Source organism: Pogoniulus pusillus, chromosome 41 (assembly GCF_015220805.1).
Source record: "Pogoniulus pusillus isolate bPogPus1 chromosome 41, bPogPus1.pri, whole genome shotgun sequence".
NCBI lineage: Eukaryota > Metazoa > Chordata > Aves > Piciformes > Lybiidae > Pogoniulus > Pogoniulus pusillus.
In genome coordinates, this window is record NC_087304.1 from 1,629,258 (window position 1) to 1,651,043 (window position 21,786).

Here is a 21,786-nt window from a genome sequence, read left to right on the forward strand (position 1 = left end):
CTCTCTCTCCAATTGTATCTTATAATTGTAAGCCATAGAAGAAAAGAACCAAGATGCAAATTCTTCCTGCTCACGAGAGTGGAAGTGCAGGAGCTCCCAGCCCAGTTGTTCCTAGTGAACTGAAGTGGAGAAAATGCAATCTGCAGCTCTGTTTTATTCCACACTCTCCCTCTTACAATGAGCTGCCTCTGCTTGCTGAGGCCCAAATGGGCACTTCTGGAATTCTTTGTCTGTTTCTACAAAGCATATTTCATGTTCAATTGAACAGATTTGAATACTCTTGCTGCAAGTTCCTGTCAGATTTAATTTGCAGTCGTTTATTGAGCACGAAGTTTACTTGCAAACCTGGAGAGCCCTTTTAATAATTGCTTCAGCTGCCCTGGATGTGCTGTTTCTGGAGACAGCAGCTACCTGGGCACCTGGGGCTTTAGCTCCACCAGCATACAGTGGAAGCAGCAAATGAAGGCCTGGAGGAAATGCTTTTGTGTCAGGTGAAAGAGAAAGAAGAGCCCTGTGCAGTCTGAAAAGGGATCACAGCAGAACACTCACCAGGGCATGGTGAGGCTACAGCAGCATTTCCAGGAGCAGCTACTCTGCCTCCATGTCCTCACCCATCACTCAGGGACTGTTTGCCCACTCAAGCACACAGAACAGTGATGCTGGGACAGGGGTGGAAAGGCAGAAGAACAGCATCACTGCTTGAAGCTGAAGTTCCTGGGATTACCCTGGTGTCCAAACACGAATCCAGACCCAAGCCATTCCCTGCTGCAAAGGGAAACTGGCACTCCTGAGGGGCTGGTCCTGACTCTTGACTGGGAACTCATCAAGACTTTCCACTTCCCTTCACCCTGCAGTAGTACACTGAATTCTGGTTCACATGAAGATTTCAGGACAAAGCTAGACTTGCAGCACCACCTTTTATCTTGCAGCCCCTTCCTGCCCCAAGAGTAGCCTCCCCTGCACTGACTGCAAGGCAAGCTTATGCCACAGGCAGCTCCTCACACTAACCACTCCCTGCAAACCTGTATCCTGGCTTGCTCTTCACTGACTTATTGGTGTGCTCTATCCATAAATGAGTCAAACCTAGGAACGTGTTGGACTGAGCCACTGCTCCTTTTCTCCCCTGAAAAGCCTTTGCTGGTGACGCTGGGAGCAGTTGCACAGGGCTGCACAGCAGGCACAGCTGCCAGTGAGTGAGGGCACTGCAAGAGCAGGTGGAAATAGCCCAGAGGAAGGTTAACTGAGTAAAGCAGCAACAAAGAGAAGCAAAAGCAACAAAAGCTCTCAGAGCATGCCACTGTTAACATCAGGGGGTGTCAAAGAGCACTGCAGTTAAAGAGGATACCACCCCCTGGATATACCTGACATTGAGGCAGTGCCAAATCCATGTTTCAGGGAAGAAGGTTCTTTTTCTCTTCTCTGCTCTGCTAGAACAAGAAAGAAATCCTTGGCAATCGATTCTTTAACAAGCCAGTTTAGCAGTACCTGACAAATCAGTGCTGCCACCTGAGTGCAGCTCCCAAGACCAGCTGGAACTCAGGCTAGCACAGGAGCATTAACAATAGCTCAGAACCCGAATTCCAGCCTCTCCAAATGGTCCACACACACATCACACACACTGGAGACAAGTAAGGGCTCCAGAAAAAGAGTGTCAGGGCAAATAACATCACCTTGCAAACCTTGGAGCTTTTGTGAGCCAAATGCTTTCACCAAACAGAAGCAAAAGGGAGAACACAGAGCATGGGACTTGCTGGGAGGTCATGGTGTGGCCTCACAGTTACCACAGCCATTGCTTGATGCTCCCCCTCTGCTTCTTCCCTTGGAGTCACCTTAATCTCTCATAGTTCAGGCCTGGCTTGCAAATACTGAGAAACTAATGCACAGAAAACCAAGAGGTTTGGAGGAATATTAGCTTTCATTTTGCCCAGAATGAATGAAATCTGACAAAAGAGCTGATATCAGTTCTGGGGTGAGCCATCAGCGGGGGCTGTTCAGCCTGGAGGAGAGAAGGAAATCTTAAAGCAGCCTTCCAGTACCTGAAGGAGCTACAGGGCAGCTGGGGAGGGACTTTGTACAAAGTCCTGCAGTGACAGCATGAGGGATGATGGCTTCAGACTGGAAGAAGCTGGACTGAGATGAAACACAAGTTGGAAATTCTTCCCTTAAAGGGTGTTGAGGCACTGGAACAGGCTGCCCAAAGAAGCTGTGGAGACTCCAAACTTGGAGATGTTCAAGGCCAGGTTGGATGGAGCCTGGAGCAAGCTGCTCTAGTGGAAGGTGTCCCCACCCATGGCACATGGTTTGGAACTAGATGATCTTTAAGGTCCCTTCCAACCCAACCCATACTCTGCTATGAGTCTGTCACAACCATCAAGAACCCAGAGAAGTTTCCCCACCATGGCCTTATCTAAACAAAACAATTTTCTTGGGGCATGGAAGTGGGGAGAAAAGAAAAAACAACAAAGAAAGAAACCAGAAACAAGCATCTGAGAGTATCCTGGCCCAGATGCAACGCAAAAGAAATGTTACCTTGGTGCTATTTTGGAGTGCACTGTAGCCACCAGTGTGCCAGTATGTGGCTGAAAAGCTGGGACAGCCTCATCTGTGTACATGCCCCCGTTCTGCCTGTGGTTCAGGCTGACCAGATCAGTCATCACAACCAGACCAGTTTCCTATAGAATAAAAATGAAGACCACAAAACAGAAGCCAGCAGGAGAAAAGAGAAAGGATTATACATGTACCCAGGAAGAACCTTTCTGCCTAGAACCTCCCAACCCCATCCCAACACTGGTGGGGCAGATATTCCAACATTTACAGGTTAAATTTCTTTGGAGCTTGAGGATCTCCCCAAGCATTGTCATTTTTGTAACTGTTGATGTGAGAATGTGCTGGCAACTCATGGGCAAGCACAATCCAGCTCTCTTGCTTGCAAAAGCCATTGGAACCAATGTCCAGCATCATTGGGCATCTGCAGCCAGCAGTCAGCTACAGAGGAAAATTCATCACACATTTCTTCCCAGAATGTTACATTGCAGCTTGTTACCCTTCCTATCAGTGCCCTAAAAGTGTGCCCTGCTGCAGGGAGCAGGCAGCTCTCATGCCAGGCACCACCAGCTCTGCACTGCCAGGAATGTCAAGCGAAATGGAAACTGTCTACAGAGCTTCCCAGTACCAACCACAGGATTCCTAAGACAGGGGCTGGCCAGCTCTGCCCCCTAAATGCCTTCATTCATAGGAGACAGCAGTTCCCAGGCACAAAAGGCAGCAGGAGCCTTGTTCTCTTGCCATACCCACCCAGCCTGCGGCCCCAGCCCATCCCTGTGGGACAGGGAGGCTGCTTTCAGCCTGCCCCCGGGGAAACAACTCTGGGCTGAAAACGGCAACGGCCTGCCTAGCTGGGAGCTCTGCAAAGGGCAGAGCAGCGAAGAGCCTGCGCAGAGAGGTGAGGCGGATTCTGCCTACTGTGAAGGCGAAGCGAGCGTCCTTGGTGATGTCCCAGTGCCAGGGGAAGACAGAAGACCTGCGGCGCCGGCGCGAGGACATGCCCGGCCACCAGAAGTGCCCTTCCTCCTTCGGAGCTCCGAAGACGTCGGACACGTCGTACTCGGCGAGCTCCTGGAAGACCTGCAGGGCAAGGGCAGTGCCTGCTCTGCCGAGCTGCTAAGGCCGCTGGCTAAGGGCGCGGCGCAGGCAGCACTGCCAGGCGCAGGCAGCGCGGCCAGGCGCAGGCAGCGCGGCCAGGCGCAGGCAGCACCATCAGGCGCAGGCAGCGCGGCCAGGCGCAGGCAGCACCGCCAGGCGCAGGCAGCGCGGCCAGGCGCAGGCAGCGCGGCCAGGCGCAGGCAGCGCGGCCAGGCGCAAGCAGCACCGCCAGGCGCAGGCAGCACCGCCAGGCGCAGGCAGCACCGCCAGGCGCAAGCAGCACTGACAGGCGCAGGCAGCACCGCCAGGCGCAGGCAGCATTGCCAGGCGCAGGCAGCGCGGCCAGGCGCAGGCAGCACTGCCAGGCGCAGGCAGCACTGACAGGCGCAGGCAGCACTGCCAGGCGCAGGCAGCGCGGCCAGGCGCAGGCAGCACTGACAGGCGCAGGCAGCACCGCCAGGCGCAGGCAGCACCGCCAGGCGCAGGCAGCACTGCCAGGCGCAGGCAGCACTGCCAGGAGCAAGCAGCACTGACAGGCGCAGGCAGCATTGCCAGGCGCAGGCAGCACTGCCAGGCGCAAGCAGCACTGACAGGCGCAGGCAGCACCGCCAGGCGCAGGCAGCATTGCCAGGCGCAGGCAGCACTGCCAGGCGCAAGCAGCACTGACAGGCGCAGGCAGCACCGCCAGGCGCAGGCAGCATTGCCAGGCGCAAGCAGCACTGACAGGCGCAGGCAGCACTGACAGGCGCAAGCAGCACCGCCAGGCGCAAGCAGCACCGCCAGGCGCAGGCAGCATTGCCAGGCGCAGGCAGCATTGCCAGGCGCAGGCAGCATTGCCAGGAGCAGGCAGCACTGACAGGCGCAGGCAGCATTGCCAGGCGCAAGCAGCACTGCCAGGAGCAAGCAGCACTGACAGGCGCAAGCAGCACTGCCAGGAGCAAGCAGCACCGCCAGGCGCAGGCAGCACCGCCAGGCGCAGGCAGCATTGCCAGGCGCAGGCAGCACTGCCAGGCGCAGGCAGTGCGGCACAGCCTCTCACCTGGCGGGCTGCCAGCTGGAAGCCTGGCTTCAGCAGGTGGACACTCTTGTCCACGGTGGCTACGCAGACGCAGCTGGACCTTGCGGCTCGGACCTTGATGTTCACAACGTCGCCAGGTCTGGTCTCGTCTGCGGAGAGAGCTACTGCGACCTAGGAGTGCACCACCAGATGCCAGCATCTGCGTCAGTGGGGGACAAGGCTGGGGGGCACCAGCACAGCAGCCCCTCCTCTCGCCAGCCGCAGTGCCCGTACCGGGTTCTCGAAGGAGGGCTCCACGGTGAACTGCAGGCTGTCCGTGACCCCTTCCCCGTTCTCCCTGACGTAATAGACCAGAAGACGACCCAGGGGAGCCATGCTGTGAACCACCGAGAAGCGGAGGAATGTCCTGCAGACCTCGACCTCCGCTGCGGGGGCGCTGGTAGGTGCTGAAAGGGCAAAGGTTTATTTACCAAGAGCACTCTTTTCCTGCCCCATCCAAGCACTGCAAGGCACAGAACTCTCCATCCAGGGCTGGCCACCTTCAGGACAAGGGGCAATGGGTGGAAGCTGAGGCATAGGAAGTTTCATTCAAACATGAGGAGGAATTTTTTTCCCTGTGAGGGTGACAGAGCCTGGCACAGGCTGCCCAGGGGGGTTGTGGAGTCTTCCTCTCTGGAGATATTCAAAATCAGCCTGGACATGTTCCTGTGTGATCTGCTCTGGATGCTCCTGCTCTGGCAGGGCTTGGACTGGATGAGCTTTGGAGGTCCCTTCCAGCCCCTGACATTCTGTAATTCCTTCGTTCCCACTGCACAAGTATTCTATGCCCTCTAAAAAGCATCTGAAAGAGGACCTTTGGGTTTGTGAAAGGTTGTTTTCCCCTGAGCACAGGGCTTCATTTGCATTTCTGATGCTACCTGTTGCCGGGAGGTGTGTGACATCAGCACTCTTCTCCAGGGGCATGGTGGCCCTTTTGCTCCTCTGCTGGGTGACGTTGCTGGGCTGCAGTCCGGAGAGGACAATGTTGCCTCGCGATGCCACCTCGTAATGCAGAGTGAAGTTGCAGGGACAGGTGGACTTCACTGCGATCCAAGCCTCCTCTCCTACCTGCACCCAGAGACAGAAAAGCAGCAGGTCTGCCCTGTCACACCAAAAGGCTTCCAGGTACAAAGCACAGAGCTGCCAGGACCTCAGTCCGAAGGGATGTGGTGTGGTTCCTCTCCCCAGAAGGCAGGCAGCAAGCAGTGAGCTGTGCCTGTGCTGCCTTCACAGCCTCTCCTCACAGCAAAAAGGAGCCTGTGTGCAGCTCTGCACCGCCTGCACATCTGACCCCAGAACAGGCCGGGGGGCTCCATGCATTAATGAAACAATAAAGGAATCTCTGGAATCCTGAAAGTTAAGCTTTTGGCACAGAGCAGCTGTCAGAATTGGTTGAATTTTAGACACCCCTTCGGCAGCCCAGCTCAAAACAGAAAGAGCTGGGTTGGGGGTGGGAAGAGGGGATTGTTTGATAGCCTGCAGAGGGACTGAGACTGCACTTGGGGATTTGTTTGATGGCCTCTGCAGCTGAACTGAGATTGTGCTGGGTGATTACTTTCACATGGCAAATCCTAATTCAAACAGAACCAACGTGGCATGAAATGACTGGGGATAGATCTGAGGGAAAATGCTCTCAAATTAGACAAGCCTCAATATTAATTTGCAACTCTGGCACTCAAGGAGCTGTCAAGCACACAAAGAAATGACAAGAGAGCTTCTTTAGTCTGGGCAAACCCAGCTGATGTTTGCAGCAGGCTTCAGAGCAGCACAGAGACCACCTGCACTTTTTGTGCCGTGAAGTTCCACACCCAGAGGGTACTCACTGAATACCCTGCAGATAAAATCCCCAGGTGCCACCAGCCCCAGCAGAACAGCCACAGGCCAGGACTGGGCCATGTCTGGCTCAGCAATAAACCTTCTCTGGAGCAGCCAACTTCCCTTGTTCCTAGGATATGAGGAGCAGCTTGTGTCAAGTAGGATTCCCTCAGCAAGTCCTGACTCTCCTGCCATTTAAACCACATCAATGCCCAGCCAGAGCTGAAGAGCAAAAAGTTAGATCCAAATGAAACCCTTCTGAAAAGCCTTCTCCAGCACTACCCAGCAGTGGCTTTCCAGAGGGCACAGGTGGTACAGACCAAAAGGGCACAGACTAGGACACGAGGAGCTGCTAAGGGTTAAATGCAAGGAGAATGCCACAGAGTCCAAGAAGTGCCCCGTGACATTAAATATCTGAAGCATTAAGAATTCTCCAGTGCAAATGATGAAGCAATTCATTAAAAAAATGAATGTAGCTAATTGGAACACCCAGTAAGAGTTGGCAGGGCAGGGAAACAGTTCCCACATCAGCTGGTCACCCAATGCCTTGCTTTCCCACAGAAGAATTAGTTCTAATCAGGTTATAATAAGAACAATGTGTTCAGATTAGCAGTGTATAATCCCCTTTCCATACCTCAGGAAACTTGTAAAAGATTAATTAGCCATTAAACTTCCATGAAATGTAATGATAAAAAATAAAAAAGCTCAACCAACCAAAAAACAAAGCAACAAAAAAAGCAAACCTGGATAGAAAGAGTCTGAAGCCAACCTGCTGGTAACAGAAATCTAAGTGTCTATATGCAGAGCAATATGTAGACCCTTGGAGCATCTGCTTGGGGGGAAAGCAAACCCTGAGCAATTCTCAGCAAATATGCAACAGGAATCGTGGTTAAGTCAGAGCTGTGCTTTAGGAGAGATCATGACAGCTTTTGTAGGAAGGGCTACAACTTTAGAGACCCCCTACAGAAACTGCAGGAGACAAGAGAAGCATCTTCACAGCTCGGCAACTGGAAGACAAGACAAACCCAGCTGAGATTTACACTGGAAGGTCCAGTGAGAATACACAGCCCAAACTTGGATCTTCAGGAATTCAGCCACTCCCACTAGCATCACCTCCCATCTTTCAGCATCTGTTGACTTGAGCTGAAGCATCATTTCCACCAAAATTCCTCTGTGAGCACTGCTGGAGCTGCACAGAACATCAGATGAGATCCCTGCATCGTGTGCCTGTGAGCACTGTGCCTGTGTCCCCTGCATCGTGTGCCTGTGAGCACTGTGCCTGTGTCCCCTGCATCGTGTGCCTGTGAGCACTGTGCCTGTGTCCCCTGCATCGTGTGCCTGTGAGCACTGTGCCTATCACCCCTGCATTGTGTGCCTGTGAGCACTGTGCCTGTGTCCCCTGCATCGTGTGCCTTTGAGCACTGTGCCTGTGTCCCCTGCATCGTGTGCCTGTGAGCACTGTGCCTGTGTCCCCTGCATTGTGTGCCTGTGAGCACTGTGCCTGTGTCCCCTGCATCGTGTGCCTGTTAGCACTGTGCCTGTGTCCCCTGCATCGTGTGCCTGTGAGCACTGTGCCTGTGACCCCTGCATTGTGTGCCTGTGAGCACTGTGCCTGTGTCCCCTGCATTGTGTGCCTGTGAGCACTGTGCCTGTGACCCCTGCATCGTGTGCCTGTGAGCACTGTGCCTGTGTCCCCTGCATCGTGTGCCTGTGAGCACTGTGCCTGTGTCCCCTGCATCGTGTGCCTGTGAGCACTGTGCCTGTGTCCCCTGCATTGTGTGCCTGTGAGCACTGTGCCTGTGTCCCCTGCATCTTGTGCCTGTGAGCACTGTGCCTATCACCCCTGCATTGTGTGCCTGTGAGCACTGTGCCTGTGTCCCCTGCATCGTGTGCCTGTGAGCACTGTGCCTGTGTCCCCTGCATCGGGTGCCTGTGAGCACTGTGCCTGTGTCCCCTGCATCGTGTGCCTGTGAGCACTGTGCCTGTCACCCCTGCATCGTGTGCCTGTGAGCACTGTGCCTGTGAGCCCTGCATCTTGTGCCTGTGAGCACTGTGCCTGTCACCCCTGCATTGTGTGCCTGTGAGCACTGTGCCTGTGTCCCCTGCATCTTGTGCCTGTGAGCACTGCTGGAGCTGCACAGAACATCGTGTGCCTGTATTCACCCTGCCCTATCCTCGCAGCACAAGGAGCTGAGAGGCTGTGTGAGTATTTGCCTTAGAGCCCTGTGAAGCCCACGCTGGACAATTATTCAGTGGCCAAAGTGCAGCTACTTCAACTCCTGTGTGGAAACAATCACAGCCCAGGAGCCCAGAAACAGTGGTGAGAAAGATTCCATCAGAGCAAAGGACTCCAAGCCAAGAAATGCAGCGGCTGCCACCGCGGGCTCTGGAGCCAGCATACCTGGAAAGGTTTATCTGGTGCCTGGAGCTGGATGTGGCACTTGCTGGGTGAGTACCAGCTGCTGATGGACAAGTAGTTGGGCAGATACTGATCTCCAGCTGGTTTCCCGTCGATCGCCGTCACTTTGGTCTGGACAAAAGCCACAGCCGAGGTTAGACAGGCGCAGACAGCCCCACTCGAGCCCTGCACTGCACCCCCAGCCCCCATCTCCCACGTCCCAGCTGCTCAGCTCCTGTCATCTTCACACAGCAACAGCACCCTCCAGGTACCAGACCCCTCCACTAAGCTGTTCGAGAGGCAGCTCCTCAGGATGCTCAGCAGCAGGGATGCAGCCAGCAAGAACCGGCGCAAAGTGTGTGCCGCACTGGGCTCAGGAAGCCGCGGGCGGGAGGCGCCGCTCTGCCGTCTGCAGCGCTGGTGGCTGCAGCGCAGGTTTGAGAGGATTAGTTCCATGAACGCCCACTAATCCTGTAAAGAGCCTTCACCCACCTCCAGCCAGACGTATTGGGCAGCTGTAGGGATGGAGGGGATTTCAAACTCCACCAGGCCATTTCTTGACACCAGTTCACTTGTGTAGACGTTGTCCTTCGGCGTGAGCTCAGCTTTCACTCGGACAGTGACGCCGTCGGCTGGACTCCCGTCGGGGTAAGTCACTTCCACCTGCAGAGTGTTTCAGTTATGGAACAAGCCAAGGACAGAAGCAACAGGTGGGAGAACCACACCAGAACATGGAGTAATGTGCTGGGATCAGGTCAGTGTCATAGAATCATAGAATGGTTTGGGCTGGAAGGCAGCTTAAAGATCGTTTAATTTAACCCCCCCTGGCAGGGACACCTTCCACCAGTCCAGGCTGCTCGGGGCCACACCCAATCTGGCTTTGAACACCTCCAGGATGGGAACCTCTACAGCCTCTCTGAGCAGCCTGTTCCAGTGCCTCAGCACCCTCCCAGGGAAGAATTTCACAGAAATCACAGAAACATTCAGGCTGGAAAAGCCTCTCAGGATCACCAAGTCCAACCTATAACTCTGTACTGCACATCCCCAAGCACCACATTCAAACAGCCCTTAAACACCTCCAGAGTGGGTGACTCCACCACCTCCCTGAGCAGCTCATTCCAGTGCCTGACCACTCTCTCCATGAAAAACTTCGTCCTAATGTCCAACCTAAACCTTTCTCATAGTATAACATTCCATGACACCAAGCTAGGAGCAGCTGTGGATCTGTTAGAGAGTAGGAGAGCCCTGCAGAGGGACTTGGCCAGGCTGGACGGGTGGTCAGAAGCCAAGGGGATGAGAATGAATGAGGCCAAGGGCAGGGTTCTGCACTTTGGGCACAACAAGCCCCAAGCAGCACCACAGGCTGAGGCCAGAGTGGCTGAGAGCAGCCAGGCAGAGATGGAGCTGGGGGTGCTGGCAGAGAGAAGCTGCAGAGGAGGCAGCAGTGTGCCCAGGTAGGCAGCAGAGACAATGGCATCCTGGGCTGGCTCAGGAGCAGTGTGGGCAGCAGGACAAGGGAGGTTCTTGTGCCCCTGTGCTCAGCACTGCCCAGGCCACAGTTTGAGTGCTGTGTCCAGTTCTAGGCTCCTCCATTCAAGAGAGCTGTTGAGGTGCTGGAAGATGTCCAGAGAAGGGTAGCAAGGCTGGGGAGGAGCCTGGAGCACAGCCCTGTGAGGAGAGGCTGAGGGAGCTGGGGGGGTGCAGCCTGCAGCAGAGGAGGCTGAGGGCAGAGCTCATTGCTGCCTGCAGCTGCCTGAAGGGAGGCTGTAGCCAGGTGGGGTTGGGCTCTGCTGCCAGGCACCCGGCAACAGAACAAGGGGACACAGCCTGAAGCTGTGCCAGGGCAGGTTGAGGCTGGATGTGAGGAGGAAGTTGTTGTCAGAGAGAGTGATTGGCATTGGAATGGGCTGCCCAGGGAGGTGGTGGAGTGGCTGTGCCTGGAGGTGTTGAAGCCAAGCCTGGCTGGGGCACTGAGTGCCATGGTCTGGTGATTGGACAGTGCTGGGTGCTAGGTCGGGCTGGAGGAGCTTGGAGCTCTCTTCCAACCTGCCTGAGTCTGAGGCACATGGCAGTGTCCCTACTTTTCATCCTACCTTTCCTTTGTAAGGCAGTCCAGGTTTGAACTGTTTCCTGGTGTCCTTGGAATACTTGATGTCAATGAGCTGCTTCTGCACAGGTGTTGAGTCATCAAAGGTGAGCTGCTTGCTCCCATCAGAGCTGATGACAGTGGCCCAGATGCTGATGGTGCCTCGGAAGTGCTCCGGGACGTCGGCTGGCATCATGTCTCTGACACACACATCGAAGACAGCAGAGCCATCAATCTACACAGGGGTGGGGAACAGAAGCAGAAGTTTGCATTTACAATCCCAAAGTGTCTAGAAGCCAAATATGAAGTGCAGGCACTTGAGAGGATTTGGCAGCTGTGTTTTGGGAGGATGTGGAGAGGAGAGAACTAGTTGTGGAGAAGGAAGGAGGCAAGCAAACAGGTTTCGTTGTCCTCCCTTATCCAAACTCTGGACCAGTTCTGTCACTGCCTCCCATTCTTGTGCTCTCTCTCAGCCTCACATGTTCTAAACCCAGATTAATGCCATGGCTGGAAATCTTCCTCCCAAATCACAAACAGATTCCATACTTGTGCATTTTGCTTTTATTATGCTGGGCCAAATTGTCACAGTTATCAATTTATTCTCTGCTCTCCTATCAGCAAGACAAAATCCAGCCCACAGCTACAGATCAGGCATTTTATGGCAGCTGCCTCAGAGGTCTCCCTCACCTGTGTGGTCTTGAGGACAGGGTGTCCCACTTCATGCCTGTAGTACCCTACACCATTTATAGTCATATTGACTATTAACTTCCCTGTCACTGGTTTTCCAAACGTGTATCTGAAATGGAAAGAAGATGATTCATAACTTCCAGCTCTGTTCTCTGCTCCCCAGGCTACCAAGGTGGGCCCTGTGGGACCTGTGTGTCGAGAAAACAGGAGAAACATCACAGTTTTCCCAGCTTGTCAGTGTGCTTTAGGAAAGGTCTTACATGGGAGAGCTCCTGGTAATGAGCAGACATCCTCTGAAGTGTCTGCAGCAGAGGAGATCCAAGCACCAGGCACTGCATTCTCCTGGTCCTGTACTACAATCCCTAGCAACGAGGCTGGATCTGGGACGGGTTCCTACCTGGCATGCACAGTTCCTTTCTCACACAGTGCCAGGTCACGAATGTAGCGAGGGGGATCAATCATCAGCTCAAACTTGGGCAATACTACAATGAAAAGAGACACAACAGAATCTTCTCAAGGAGATAAAGAGTCCAGATTGTGAAGCACAGAGAGCTCTGAGAAGGTCTCAGCTGAAGGCGGTGGAGCCAACGTTGGAGAGGACAGCACTCAAGGGAGTGAACAAGCAGAAGGAGCAAACCAAGAGCACCTTGGATGGCCTTAGCAAAACACCCTGAGGTGCTGACTTCTTTCCAAATCCTGTGACCCAGGATTTGAGCCCAAGCTCAGACACACAGTTAGAAGGGCAACTTCCACACCATGCAGAGCTGAGCTGTTAGTGTCTGCTAGAAGCATTCGTGTGATCAGGTGTCAGAGGCTGTGTGCTGCCTGCAGCAGCCACCTTTCATTAGGGACTCTTTGAGACTGAAGAGGAAGGTAGCAAAAAAATTAACTCCAAATGCCAGGGAGGGCTCTGGGAAAGGAAGAACAGCACTGACAAAGTGAAAGCATCTGGAAGACCCTTCCAAAGCAAAATGAAATGATGCATGAATAGACAGCATAACATGGCAGCCCAGGCAGGTCCTCTGCTCCTGCCCTCCACTCTTCCTAAAGGGATTGGTTAAGCTGAAAGTGTCCACATCCCTGAAGTGCACAGCCTGGAAGGAATTCTTACCCCTGACATGTTATAGAATCAGTCAGAGTTGGAAGGGACCACAAGGATCAGCCAGCTCCAGCCCCCCTGCCATGCCCAGGGACACCCTACCCTAGAGCAGGCTGCCCACAGCCTCAGCCAGCCTGGCCTCAAACACCTCCAGCCATGGGGCCTCAACCACCTCCCTGGGCAACCCCTGCCAGGCTCTCACCACTCTCCTGCTCAACAACTTCCTCCTCACCTCCAGCCTCACTCTCCCCACCTCCAGCTTTGCTCCATTCCCCCCACTCCTGACACTCCCTCACAGCCTCAAAAGTCCCTCCCCAGCTTTTTTGTAGGCCCCCTTCAGATGCTGGAAGGCCACAAGAAGGTCACCTGGGAGCTTCCTCTGCTCCAGCCTGCACAGCCCCAACTCTTTCAGTTGCATTTTAAATGCATCCTTTCTCAGGGGGTTCTTCCAGCAAAACCATTTCAGAATGTCTTGTTCCTCCAGGTGGGTCACAGCCTGAGCTGCCCTGGGCACCACTCACCGTACTTCTGAACCTCAAAGGACTTGTTGTAGGTGTGCCCCTGCATCTCAGCAAAGAGCAGCCACTGCCCAAACACCGGCTGGTCAGACAGGGGGAAAGTCAGATTCACCACGCCTGAAAGAGAGCAGCACACTGTGAGCTCTGTGTCACCCCCAGCCCTTGCCAAGACCTACTGCACTCCGAAGTAAAGGCAGTGAGGGATAAAAAAAACAACCCAAACCCAATCTGAAGCTTACCACAGCAAAAGGGCTTCAAATTGTTCCACTCCATCATACGAGAGCCCCGAGGGTCCTGCAGGGTGGTGTGGGAATGAGAAACGTCGCAGTCACCGCCAGTGCCGCTGCTGTGCTTCACTCAGTTTGCAACCAAGAGCCTCAGGCTGCAGCAGGCACCTTGCTAACAGCTCAGACCTGGCTGAGCCCTGCCCAGAAGGCTCTGCAGAGCCTTCACCAGGAGGGGATTTGCTTTCTAAATATCAGGACCCACTCAAGGACACTGCCTCTATAACCAGTGAGCCCTGCCAAGCAGCAGAGTTCCACCTGTCTTAGCTGTTTTGGATGAGATGAGCCTCTGAAGACTCTTTCTACTCCTGAAGGAGCTGTACAACCAGCAAGCCAATGCTTAGATGACAGTCAGATGAAATCAGTCCTGCTGCTTCTGCCAGCATTAAATGTGTGATTGAATGCAAACAGAAGAGGGTGAATTCTGCTTGCTGACAGCTAAAGAAAACACATGGCTTAAAAAAAAGACCCAACCAAACACACTCAACAACCCACTAGACACAGAAGCAACCTCCCCTCCACCTCCTGAGGAAGAGGAGAGGAGCACCCTTTCCTTGCCAGGATTGCTACTGTCACTATCACAATGTTTGGGTGCAAATGAGAGGGGCTCTGCTCTATCCGCCCAGCCAGAGCCCAGGAGCATGTCTGCATTGGCAAGAATGGAGAAACTGAGTGGAACTGCACAGCTACAGAGCCCAGAGAACCCAACCAGTGCTTCTCAGGCTGGGAAACAGGAATGGACTTCTGAAACTGAAGTTGAGAACAAGTGGAAGTGGCAGTGATGACAAAGCAGCAAGATACAAAGAGCAGTGAGAGGCAGAAGTGTGTGCTGGAGGCTTGGCAGATACTCACCACCACATAGGCCTCGATCTGAAAGGGAAACAAAGAAAAAGGCAAGCTTTGGCACAAAGTTTTTTGCTTCTTGTGGTCAGTCAGTCACACAGGAAAGGCATCATGCAGAAAGGAGAGAGCCTCCACCATGAGCCTGGGAACCGCATCTCACTCACACAGCCAACTGCTGCAGGTCTGGGTGTTGCCTAAGGCCCTGAGACACTCCTGAACTGCTTGGGCACAGTCTCAAGGTATTTGCTAGGGCTGCACATGTGTGGATTCTCCTGTAGCAGTAAGGCCATCAAATGCAAAAGGCCTCAGCTGTGAATAAGAAGGAGCAAAAACCTGAGTGGGTGCAATCCCAAGCACAACTCCAGGCTGGGTGGGGAATGGCTGAGAGCAGCACTGAGGAACAGGACCTGGGAGTCTGGGGTGGTGAAAAGCTCAACAGGAGCCTGCAGTGTGAGTGCAGCCCAGACACAACCCTGTGCTGGGCTGCAGCAAGAGCAGTGTGGGCACAGGGCAAGGGAGGGGATTCTGCCCCTTGGCTCTGCTCTCCTCAGACCCCACCTGCAGTCCTGGGTGCAGCTCTGGAGCCCCCAACACAAGAAGGACGTGGAAGTGTTGGAGCCAGTCCAGAGGAGGCCACCAAGATGCTGAGAGGGCTGCAGCAGCTCTGCTGTGAGCACAGGCTGAGAGAGTTGGGGCTCTGCAGCCTGGAGAGGAGAAGGCTTGGAGAAGACCTTGGAGTGGCCTTGCAGGATCTGAAGGAGGCTCCAGAAGGGCTGGGGAGGGACTATTGAGAAGGTCTGGGAATGACAGGAGGAGGAGGAATGAGTTTAGACTGTCGGGGAGGAGATTCAAACTAGATGTTAGGAAAGGGTTCTTTGCAGTTGAGGGTGGTGAGAGACTGGCACAGGTTGAGGGTGGTGAGACACTGGCACAGGTTGCCCAGGGAGGTTGTGGAGCACAGAATCTTCAATCACATTGGGTGATTCTGTGCTGCACAACCTCCCTGGAGGTGTTCAAGGCCAGGATGGATGAGGCCTTAGAGCAACCTGTTCTAGTGGGAGGTGTCCCTGCCTATGGCAGGGGCTTGGAACTGGCTGAGCTTTGACGTCTCTTCCAGCCTAACCCGTTCTAGGATTCTATAAACCCAAGACCTGCCTGAAGAGGTTAACAAATTCAGTCATGTTCCTGCACAAACACACAGCAGAACACAATGCAGGCTCCCAGACAGTCCATCAGATTTCCCAGTGAGAAGGCAAAGCAGTTTCCTTTACCCTGTCATTGACTGGTCTCAAGTCAGAAGTCACCATAAAGAGGTTTATCAACACTAAAAAAGGAAAAGAAAGTTTTTAAGCCACCTCAGCTGGCACTGAACAGAATAACTCATCCCAGAGCCTAACAACCTACTCCCCCCCAAAAGAAAAAGCAGCCTCAGGACGTGGAAAATTCAGAGGTCACTTTACCTTTCTGCTTGGGTTTGTAGATGGGTTTGTCAGTCTGGATGAACACTGAGGACCCTTTGCTGTCGATGGTGACTGTGGTATAGTTGTGGAAGATGTAGCCTGCCTCTGCCAGGTGCCTGTTGCCCCAGACTTTTAAATGTGCCTGGCCACGGAGTCCTGAAGGCACCTAGAAAACAGAGCAGGAGGTGAAGAAGACATGGAAAAGCCTTTGAGCTTGCTGGGGAGTGTAAGTGACAGCCAAGTGAGCAAAGAGCAGCCACCTGCTGAACATCACTGTAACTATGTGTTGGGCAGAGAAAGAAAATGAAGAACATACTACAGCCTTCGCCGTGGCTAAACTTCAAAGGAGGCAAAGTCATGCTTAAAACACAGCAGGAAATTCTCCTCTGCCCTTTCTTTATCACTCAGGCAAAGTGATATTTGAGCTACACAAGCAGCTCTCACTGAAGGAGGTTGCATGGGGAAATCAACCCCACTATGGAAGGTGAGAATGGTGAGAGGCTGGAATGGGTTGCCCAGGGAGGTGGTTGAGGCCCCATGGCTGGAGGTGTTTAAGGCCAGGCTGGCTGAGGCTGTGAGCAGCCTGCTCTAGGGTAGGGTGTCCCTGCCCATGGCTGGGGGGCTGGCACTGGCTGATCCTTGTGGTCCCTTCCAACCCTGACTGATTCTATGATTCTAGGTGCAACCCTGCCAACAGAGGGGAAAACCCAAACCCCAGAAATCCCCAAATCAAAGGTTTCTGCATGCAGGTTTTCAAGCAGTTGCTCAGGGAAAGAGAAGACTTTGGGATGATGTGAAAAATTGTCAAGTTGAGAGATCTGATAGCAGAGCAGAGCTCAGCCGCAGGTGTCTGTAAGCTTCCCTTGCTGGGCTGTGCTGATGGCAGAAACATTGCCCATGCCACTGGCTAAACTGCAGCCAAAGCTGGAGAGAGCCCACGGCCTTTGGATGGCAGCAGTGCCAGGACAGCTGGCAGAGACACAGCCTGCAAGGAGCTCCCATTTCTCTGCACTGCTGTGGCTGGCCCAAAGGCTCTGCATCTCTTGGGCAATGCACATCACTCCAGTCACAGCAGGCACTGCCACCCCTGCCCACTGACCCCAACCACAGCTGGTGAGCAATGAGCCACAGGTGCAGCCATTGGCTTGCCTCAGTGGTGTAAGGGCCTGGCAGTGAGCTAGGATGGATTAAGCTTTGCTCTCCTCACTCTCCACTCTTCCTCTTCTGAGGGCTGCTTCCTCCTTGGTTCGTGGACCAGAATGTGACCTGTACTCGTACCACATCTGCTCAGAGAGCAAGGCCTGGTATGGTTGAAGGCAAGTCCCTGGTGTTTTCACCACACCCATCCTAAGACAATTGACACTCACCTTCAGTTTAATCGTTCCTTTATCTAAAATGAGAGAGAGAGAGAGACAGAGTTATTCTTCTCCAGCTGAGGTACCAACATTTCAGACTTTGCAGCTGAGTGAAAGGAGAGCTTGTGCCACAGAGCTGCTAACTGCAATACCCCTTCATTGTGATGCCACCTGAAGTTGTTATCCTACATCATGTGAAATCATGTGCAAGGTGAACAAGTCCTACATAGCAGAGCTCTCCAAAATAAACCAGGTCCACATTGATTCACAGTTTTGGCCCAAGGTAATCTGCAAAGTGCTCTTTGGTAAGAGAACACCATCAAGGCTGAGGACATCCTCTGCTTGCAGAAGTATCTGGCTGTAAAGAGGACTTGACCTCTTGTGGGACTTGAATAATTCTCATACTCTTAAAGGGAGGCTGTAGCCAGGTGGGGTTGGGCTCTGCTGCCAGGCAACCAGCAACAGATCAAGGGGACACAGCCTCAAGCTGTACCAGGGTAGGTCTAGGTTGGATGTTAGGAGGAAGTTGTTGTCAGAGAGAGTGATTGGCATTGGAATGGCATGCCCAGGGAGGTGATGGAGTCACCATCCCTCAGGTGTTGAAGCCAAGCCTGGCTGGGGCACTTAGTGCCATGGTCAAGTTGACTGGATAGGACTGGGTGAGAAGTTGGATTGGATGATCTTGGAAGTCTCTTCCAACCTGGTTGATTTGGTGATATTTTGATAGCTGCACACAGCCATATCTAAGACTTCTCCTTGCCACAGGTAGTGCACACATGTAAGCATCACTTCTTTGGACAACTCAGCAGCTGCCAGCCAGTTTTAAAGGTGACAAGGGGAGAACAAAAGCAGAGCCAATCTGTTCTAGGAAAGGATGTGGCTTTTGTCTGACTCCCAGGTTTGACACACAGAAGGGTTAAAACACAACGGTTAAAGAGCCAGGAGCCTGCCTAGAGCACAGCTTACACTGCTCCTAGCAGTGCCAGGACAGAGCCTCTGAACTTCATTTTCACCAATGTAGATTTAGGCAGTATTAAGTTGGACATAATCAAAACACTTTTTGTCTTTACACACAGGACAGAGAGGTGTCTGTCTTGGATTTTAAAGCCTTCAGCTGCACAAATATCACCACCTCTCACAGCACCACTCAGTCCTGGGCAGGGGAGAATGCATTTCCAGTGCCCATTTTAACACAGGGGTAGAAAGTGATGAGGCTGATGGAGATTTTACATTTTTTTCTTTAAAGTCATCTTAATCTTATTCCTCACACAGCTCTCCAGGGTCAAGCATTGAGGTTTCAAGAGGAAAAATGTTCCCTATAAAATCCTTGAACACCAACTATCTAGGGCCTCTGTGTCCTGCTGCTCCAAAAACTACGTGCCTAGGATATTTGAGGTCACAGACATCAAAACCACATTACCACCATCAACTGAGAACATTTAGCAGTAGTCAGTGAATTAAACAGTTTGGCTCCTGCTCTGTTGTCACCTACAGCATTCCTGGAAGAGATACTGACAAGCTCCAGCAGCACCTCAGCTTACAAAGTAGGCTTCACCTTCAGAATAAAAGGAACTTACCCAGAACTGTTCCATGGCCTTGTGACACTGTTTCTCCTTTGACCACCAACTGAATCTGGACTGTTGTCTCCTTGGCAGAGTTAAAGATGGTGACACTTATGGCTTCCTCCACTCCAGATCGGAAAACAGAAGGTGCTGCAATCAGATAGCCCCTGGGGAGCAGAGTTGGAAGTATGTGGTTAAGAACAGCAACAAGAGCCTCGTTCCTTACCTGCAAGCCACTTTACACATAACAAAAGAACAGACTCCTCTGATAACGTCCCTGTGGGGTCACACTGGTGACCACCAGCAGTCTGAGCCTACATCTAATGTGCATTACAGAAACAAACAGAGCCCAAGTGTCTCACAAATAAATCCTTAGCATTTAAACAGAGGCAACAGTGTGGATGTTTGCTGCATACCTAACGAATCTGGGCTCACCTGATGCCTAAAGAAACTAAATACAGAACCTTGTAATCACAAAAGTGCTGAGTTCAGGAAACAATAAGGAGGTACTTGACCCTCCACTTGAGTTTTGGAGATAAAGCTTTGGTTGGAAACACTTTAGATACTTCTAATATTTCCCCCCAGGTGATTTTTTTCATGGCTCTATTTTCACAGATCAACTCCATGAAAAAAAAAGAAGAAGAAGAAGAAGGTCTCCGAGTGCTGACAGTTGGCATTCTCTAAATGTCAGACTCACATACATGTAACTTCCAACCCTTGGAAGTTGAACCTTCCAACGGATACAGAAGCAACCCAGCAACTCTAAGGACGAGACTGGGCTGAAACTCTCAGCTCTGACACCACTTTTTGTTTGCTTGGTTTTCGTTCAGACAATATCCTGCAAGTTTAAAAACCCTGGGAAAAAAGGGGATTCTTTTAGCAGGCACACACAGTTTAAAAGCCACCTCAGATGCCCTCCCATATACACCACACTCCTCGTGTTTCTGCATGGAATCTGCAGCGTTTCTCCGTGCCGAGTGGCTCTGTGCCATGAGCTCCTCAGCTGAAAGCGTTACAGCCTCTCGGCTCTTTGATGCATTGAGCTGGAAGCAACACATTCCGGTTCTCTTCACGACACACCTTGCTGGATTTGTTTTCTACCCAGCAGGACGTTTCAGAACAAGGCAACTCAGCAGTTTGTCAGCCCATGCCTTTCCACAGTTCCATGAGCCAGACTGCTTTAGTTCACGATTCATTATCAGATTGGGAGGAGGACGACAGTGTTTTACGACCCCCAAGTCACCTTTCATCAAATTCCAACCTGACATTTCTCTCTCAGCAAGCCTCATTGCCATGGAGATCCCATTACCCCCAAAGGAAGATCAGATCTCTGTGGCATCTGACTTAAATTGCGTGGAGTGCTTGCGGACCCAAAACCTTATGGTTGCCAGGCTTGAAAATCCATCAGAACAACAATAAAAAGTTACTACTCAGCCTGCAAATTCTTGCTAAGAAAGACATAATTGATCGAGCTGCAGAGGGACAGTACCATCTGCATCCGGCATGAAATGATGGGACCCGAAGTGTCACAGCAGCGCAGCGCTCCAGGGCCATATGTGAAGCACATGGGCGCGCATTGCTCTCAGCTGCTGTGACTCTGAAGCATCATCCCCTCGGCACAGCTATCTAATACCAAACGTTGGCGCTGGCGATGAAACAGTTAACTTGACAGTGACTGGACAGATCCCTGACGCACATTTTACTAACAGCTCTGTCAGGCTGCACCAAAACCTGGCAGGATGTGAAATATTTTCTAGTAAGCAAGTGAAACTAAGTTCTCCGTGGCACTCAGTTACTGTCGCTATTGAGGGGCTGTAATGAGCCTGGAGAAAGAACAAAGCAAACCTTAACCAAAGTTCACCGAAAAGCACTGCGGCGAGTTGCTGCTGACTCCGTTTCTAAAAGCCAGAGAACTTGCCCCGCAGTGAAATGTTTCTCCCTGGACGATCTTCCCCACATGAAAGCTTCACATGCTCTCATGTGAAGAGAGGGCGAGCAGCATTGCCTTCAACCGTCCAGGCACAAGAGCAGCCCCTGCGCAACACCCCGGATTCCTCGAATAATTGCTCGCAGATAAAAGCTCTGCAGCCGCTGGCTGGAGGAGCCAGGGACAGGTATTTTAAAGGAGGCTTTCTTCTTCTTCTTCGTTTCGTTTGGTTGTGTTTTCTTCCCCGTGCTCAGCACGCTTGCACCGGCGAGCACAGACGCGTTGCTGCGCTGGGATCCGCCGCAGCTCGCCCCCGGCCCTCCAGGGGACTCTTCCCAGGCTTTGTTCGGCGGCTGGCGGCGAGCTGCCGGTTGGACCTGATGATCTTGGAGGTCTTTTCCAACCCTCGTGATTCTATGGCACAGCCTCCTCCGGAGCCCCGAGCAGAGCGGTTGGTCCATCCCCCCGCCACCCTTCACGGGGAGGTTCTCCGCCCGGCGCAGGGTGCGCGACCCTCCCGGTACTTACTGCCGGTCCCGGGGCTGGGCTGCGCTCAGGCTGCAGAGGGTCAGCAGGACACCCCAGGCGCAGCCAGACTCCTTGCGGGACATGGTGCTGAAAGCCCCAGGCCACGGTGCTCTCCTCGGGCAGGAGCAGCCTTTTGTTCCCGGCGAGCGCAGCCCGAGCTTCCCCCGCCGCCGGGCTCGGCTCCCCGGTGCCTCTGGCCGCCGCCCCCGCCGCGTCCCCGCCCCCGGGCCGCCCCCTCCTGGCCCCGGTGCCCGCTCGGCTTCGGCCCCAGCTCTTTGTTTGCGGCTCCTCGCCCGCTCCTGGCGGCGTGCACCGGGGGAGGGCGCCGGGCCCCGCACCTCCGCCTCTCGGCCCCGGGCCGTGCCTGCTCCCACCCGGTCCCAGGTGCGCTGCCGGCCGGCGCCAGTTCCCGGCGGGCTCCCGGCTCCATCCTCCGACCTTCGCCATCCTCTGCAGCCTGGGCAGCCGAGCCTGACCGGCCCTGCGGCCATGCCAGCGGCTCCCTTTATGCCCGGCCCCGCCAGC

The 21,786-nt window shown here is 53.4% G+C and overlaps 1 protein-coding gene across 4 annotated transcripts in view; it reads right to left on the reverse strand.

Moving 5' to 3' along the window:
* The window catches only part of CPAMD8 (C3 and PZP like alpha-2-macroglobulin domain containing 8), a 62,313-nt gene extending 40,871 nt beyond the window's left edge, over positions 1-21,442 (reverse strand). For 3 of the 4 annotated variants that reach the window (XM_064175402.1, XM_064175400.1, XM_064175404.1), the window contains exons 1-19: positions 21,262-21,442; positions 18,822-18,973; positions 17,257-17,279; positions 15,890-16,055; positions 15,701-15,753; positions 14,439-14,456; positions 13,542-13,596; positions 13,306-13,419; positions 12,083-12,167; positions 11,686-11,794; positions 11,006-11,233; positions 9,405-9,575; positions 8,916-9,044; positions 5,578-5,767; positions 4,934-5,106; positions 4,682-4,831; positions 3,463-3,624; positions 2,530-2,672; positions 1,362-1,424 (exon numbers count right to left, since the gene is read on the reverse strand). In XM_064175402.1, coding sequence (XP_064031472.1) covers positions 1,362-1,424; positions 2,530-2,672; positions 3,463-3,624; positions 4,682-4,831; positions 4,934-5,106; positions 5,578-5,767; positions 8,916-9,044; positions 9,405-9,575; positions 11,006-11,233; positions 11,686-11,794; positions 12,083-12,167; positions 13,306-13,419; positions 13,542-13,596; positions 14,439-14,456; positions 15,701-15,753; positions 15,890-16,055; positions 17,257-17,279; positions 18,822-18,973; positions 21,262-21,344 — 2,267 coding nt within the window. In that variant the 5' untranslated portion in view covers positions 21,345-21,442. Of the gene's footprint in view, positions 1-1,361; positions 1,425-2,529; positions 2,673-3,462; positions 3,625-4,681; positions 4,832-4,933; positions 5,107-5,577; positions 5,768-8,915; positions 9,045-9,404; positions 9,576-11,005; positions 11,234-11,685; positions 11,874-12,082; positions 12,168-13,305; positions 13,420-13,541; positions 13,597-14,438; positions 14,457-15,700; positions 15,754-15,889; positions 16,056-17,256; positions 17,280-18,821; positions 18,974-21,261 lie in introns of those variants that run through there. The other variant, XM_064175403.1, reaches the window with a different exon arrangement.
* Between the last annotated feature and the right edge of the window lie 344 nt (positions 21,443-21,786).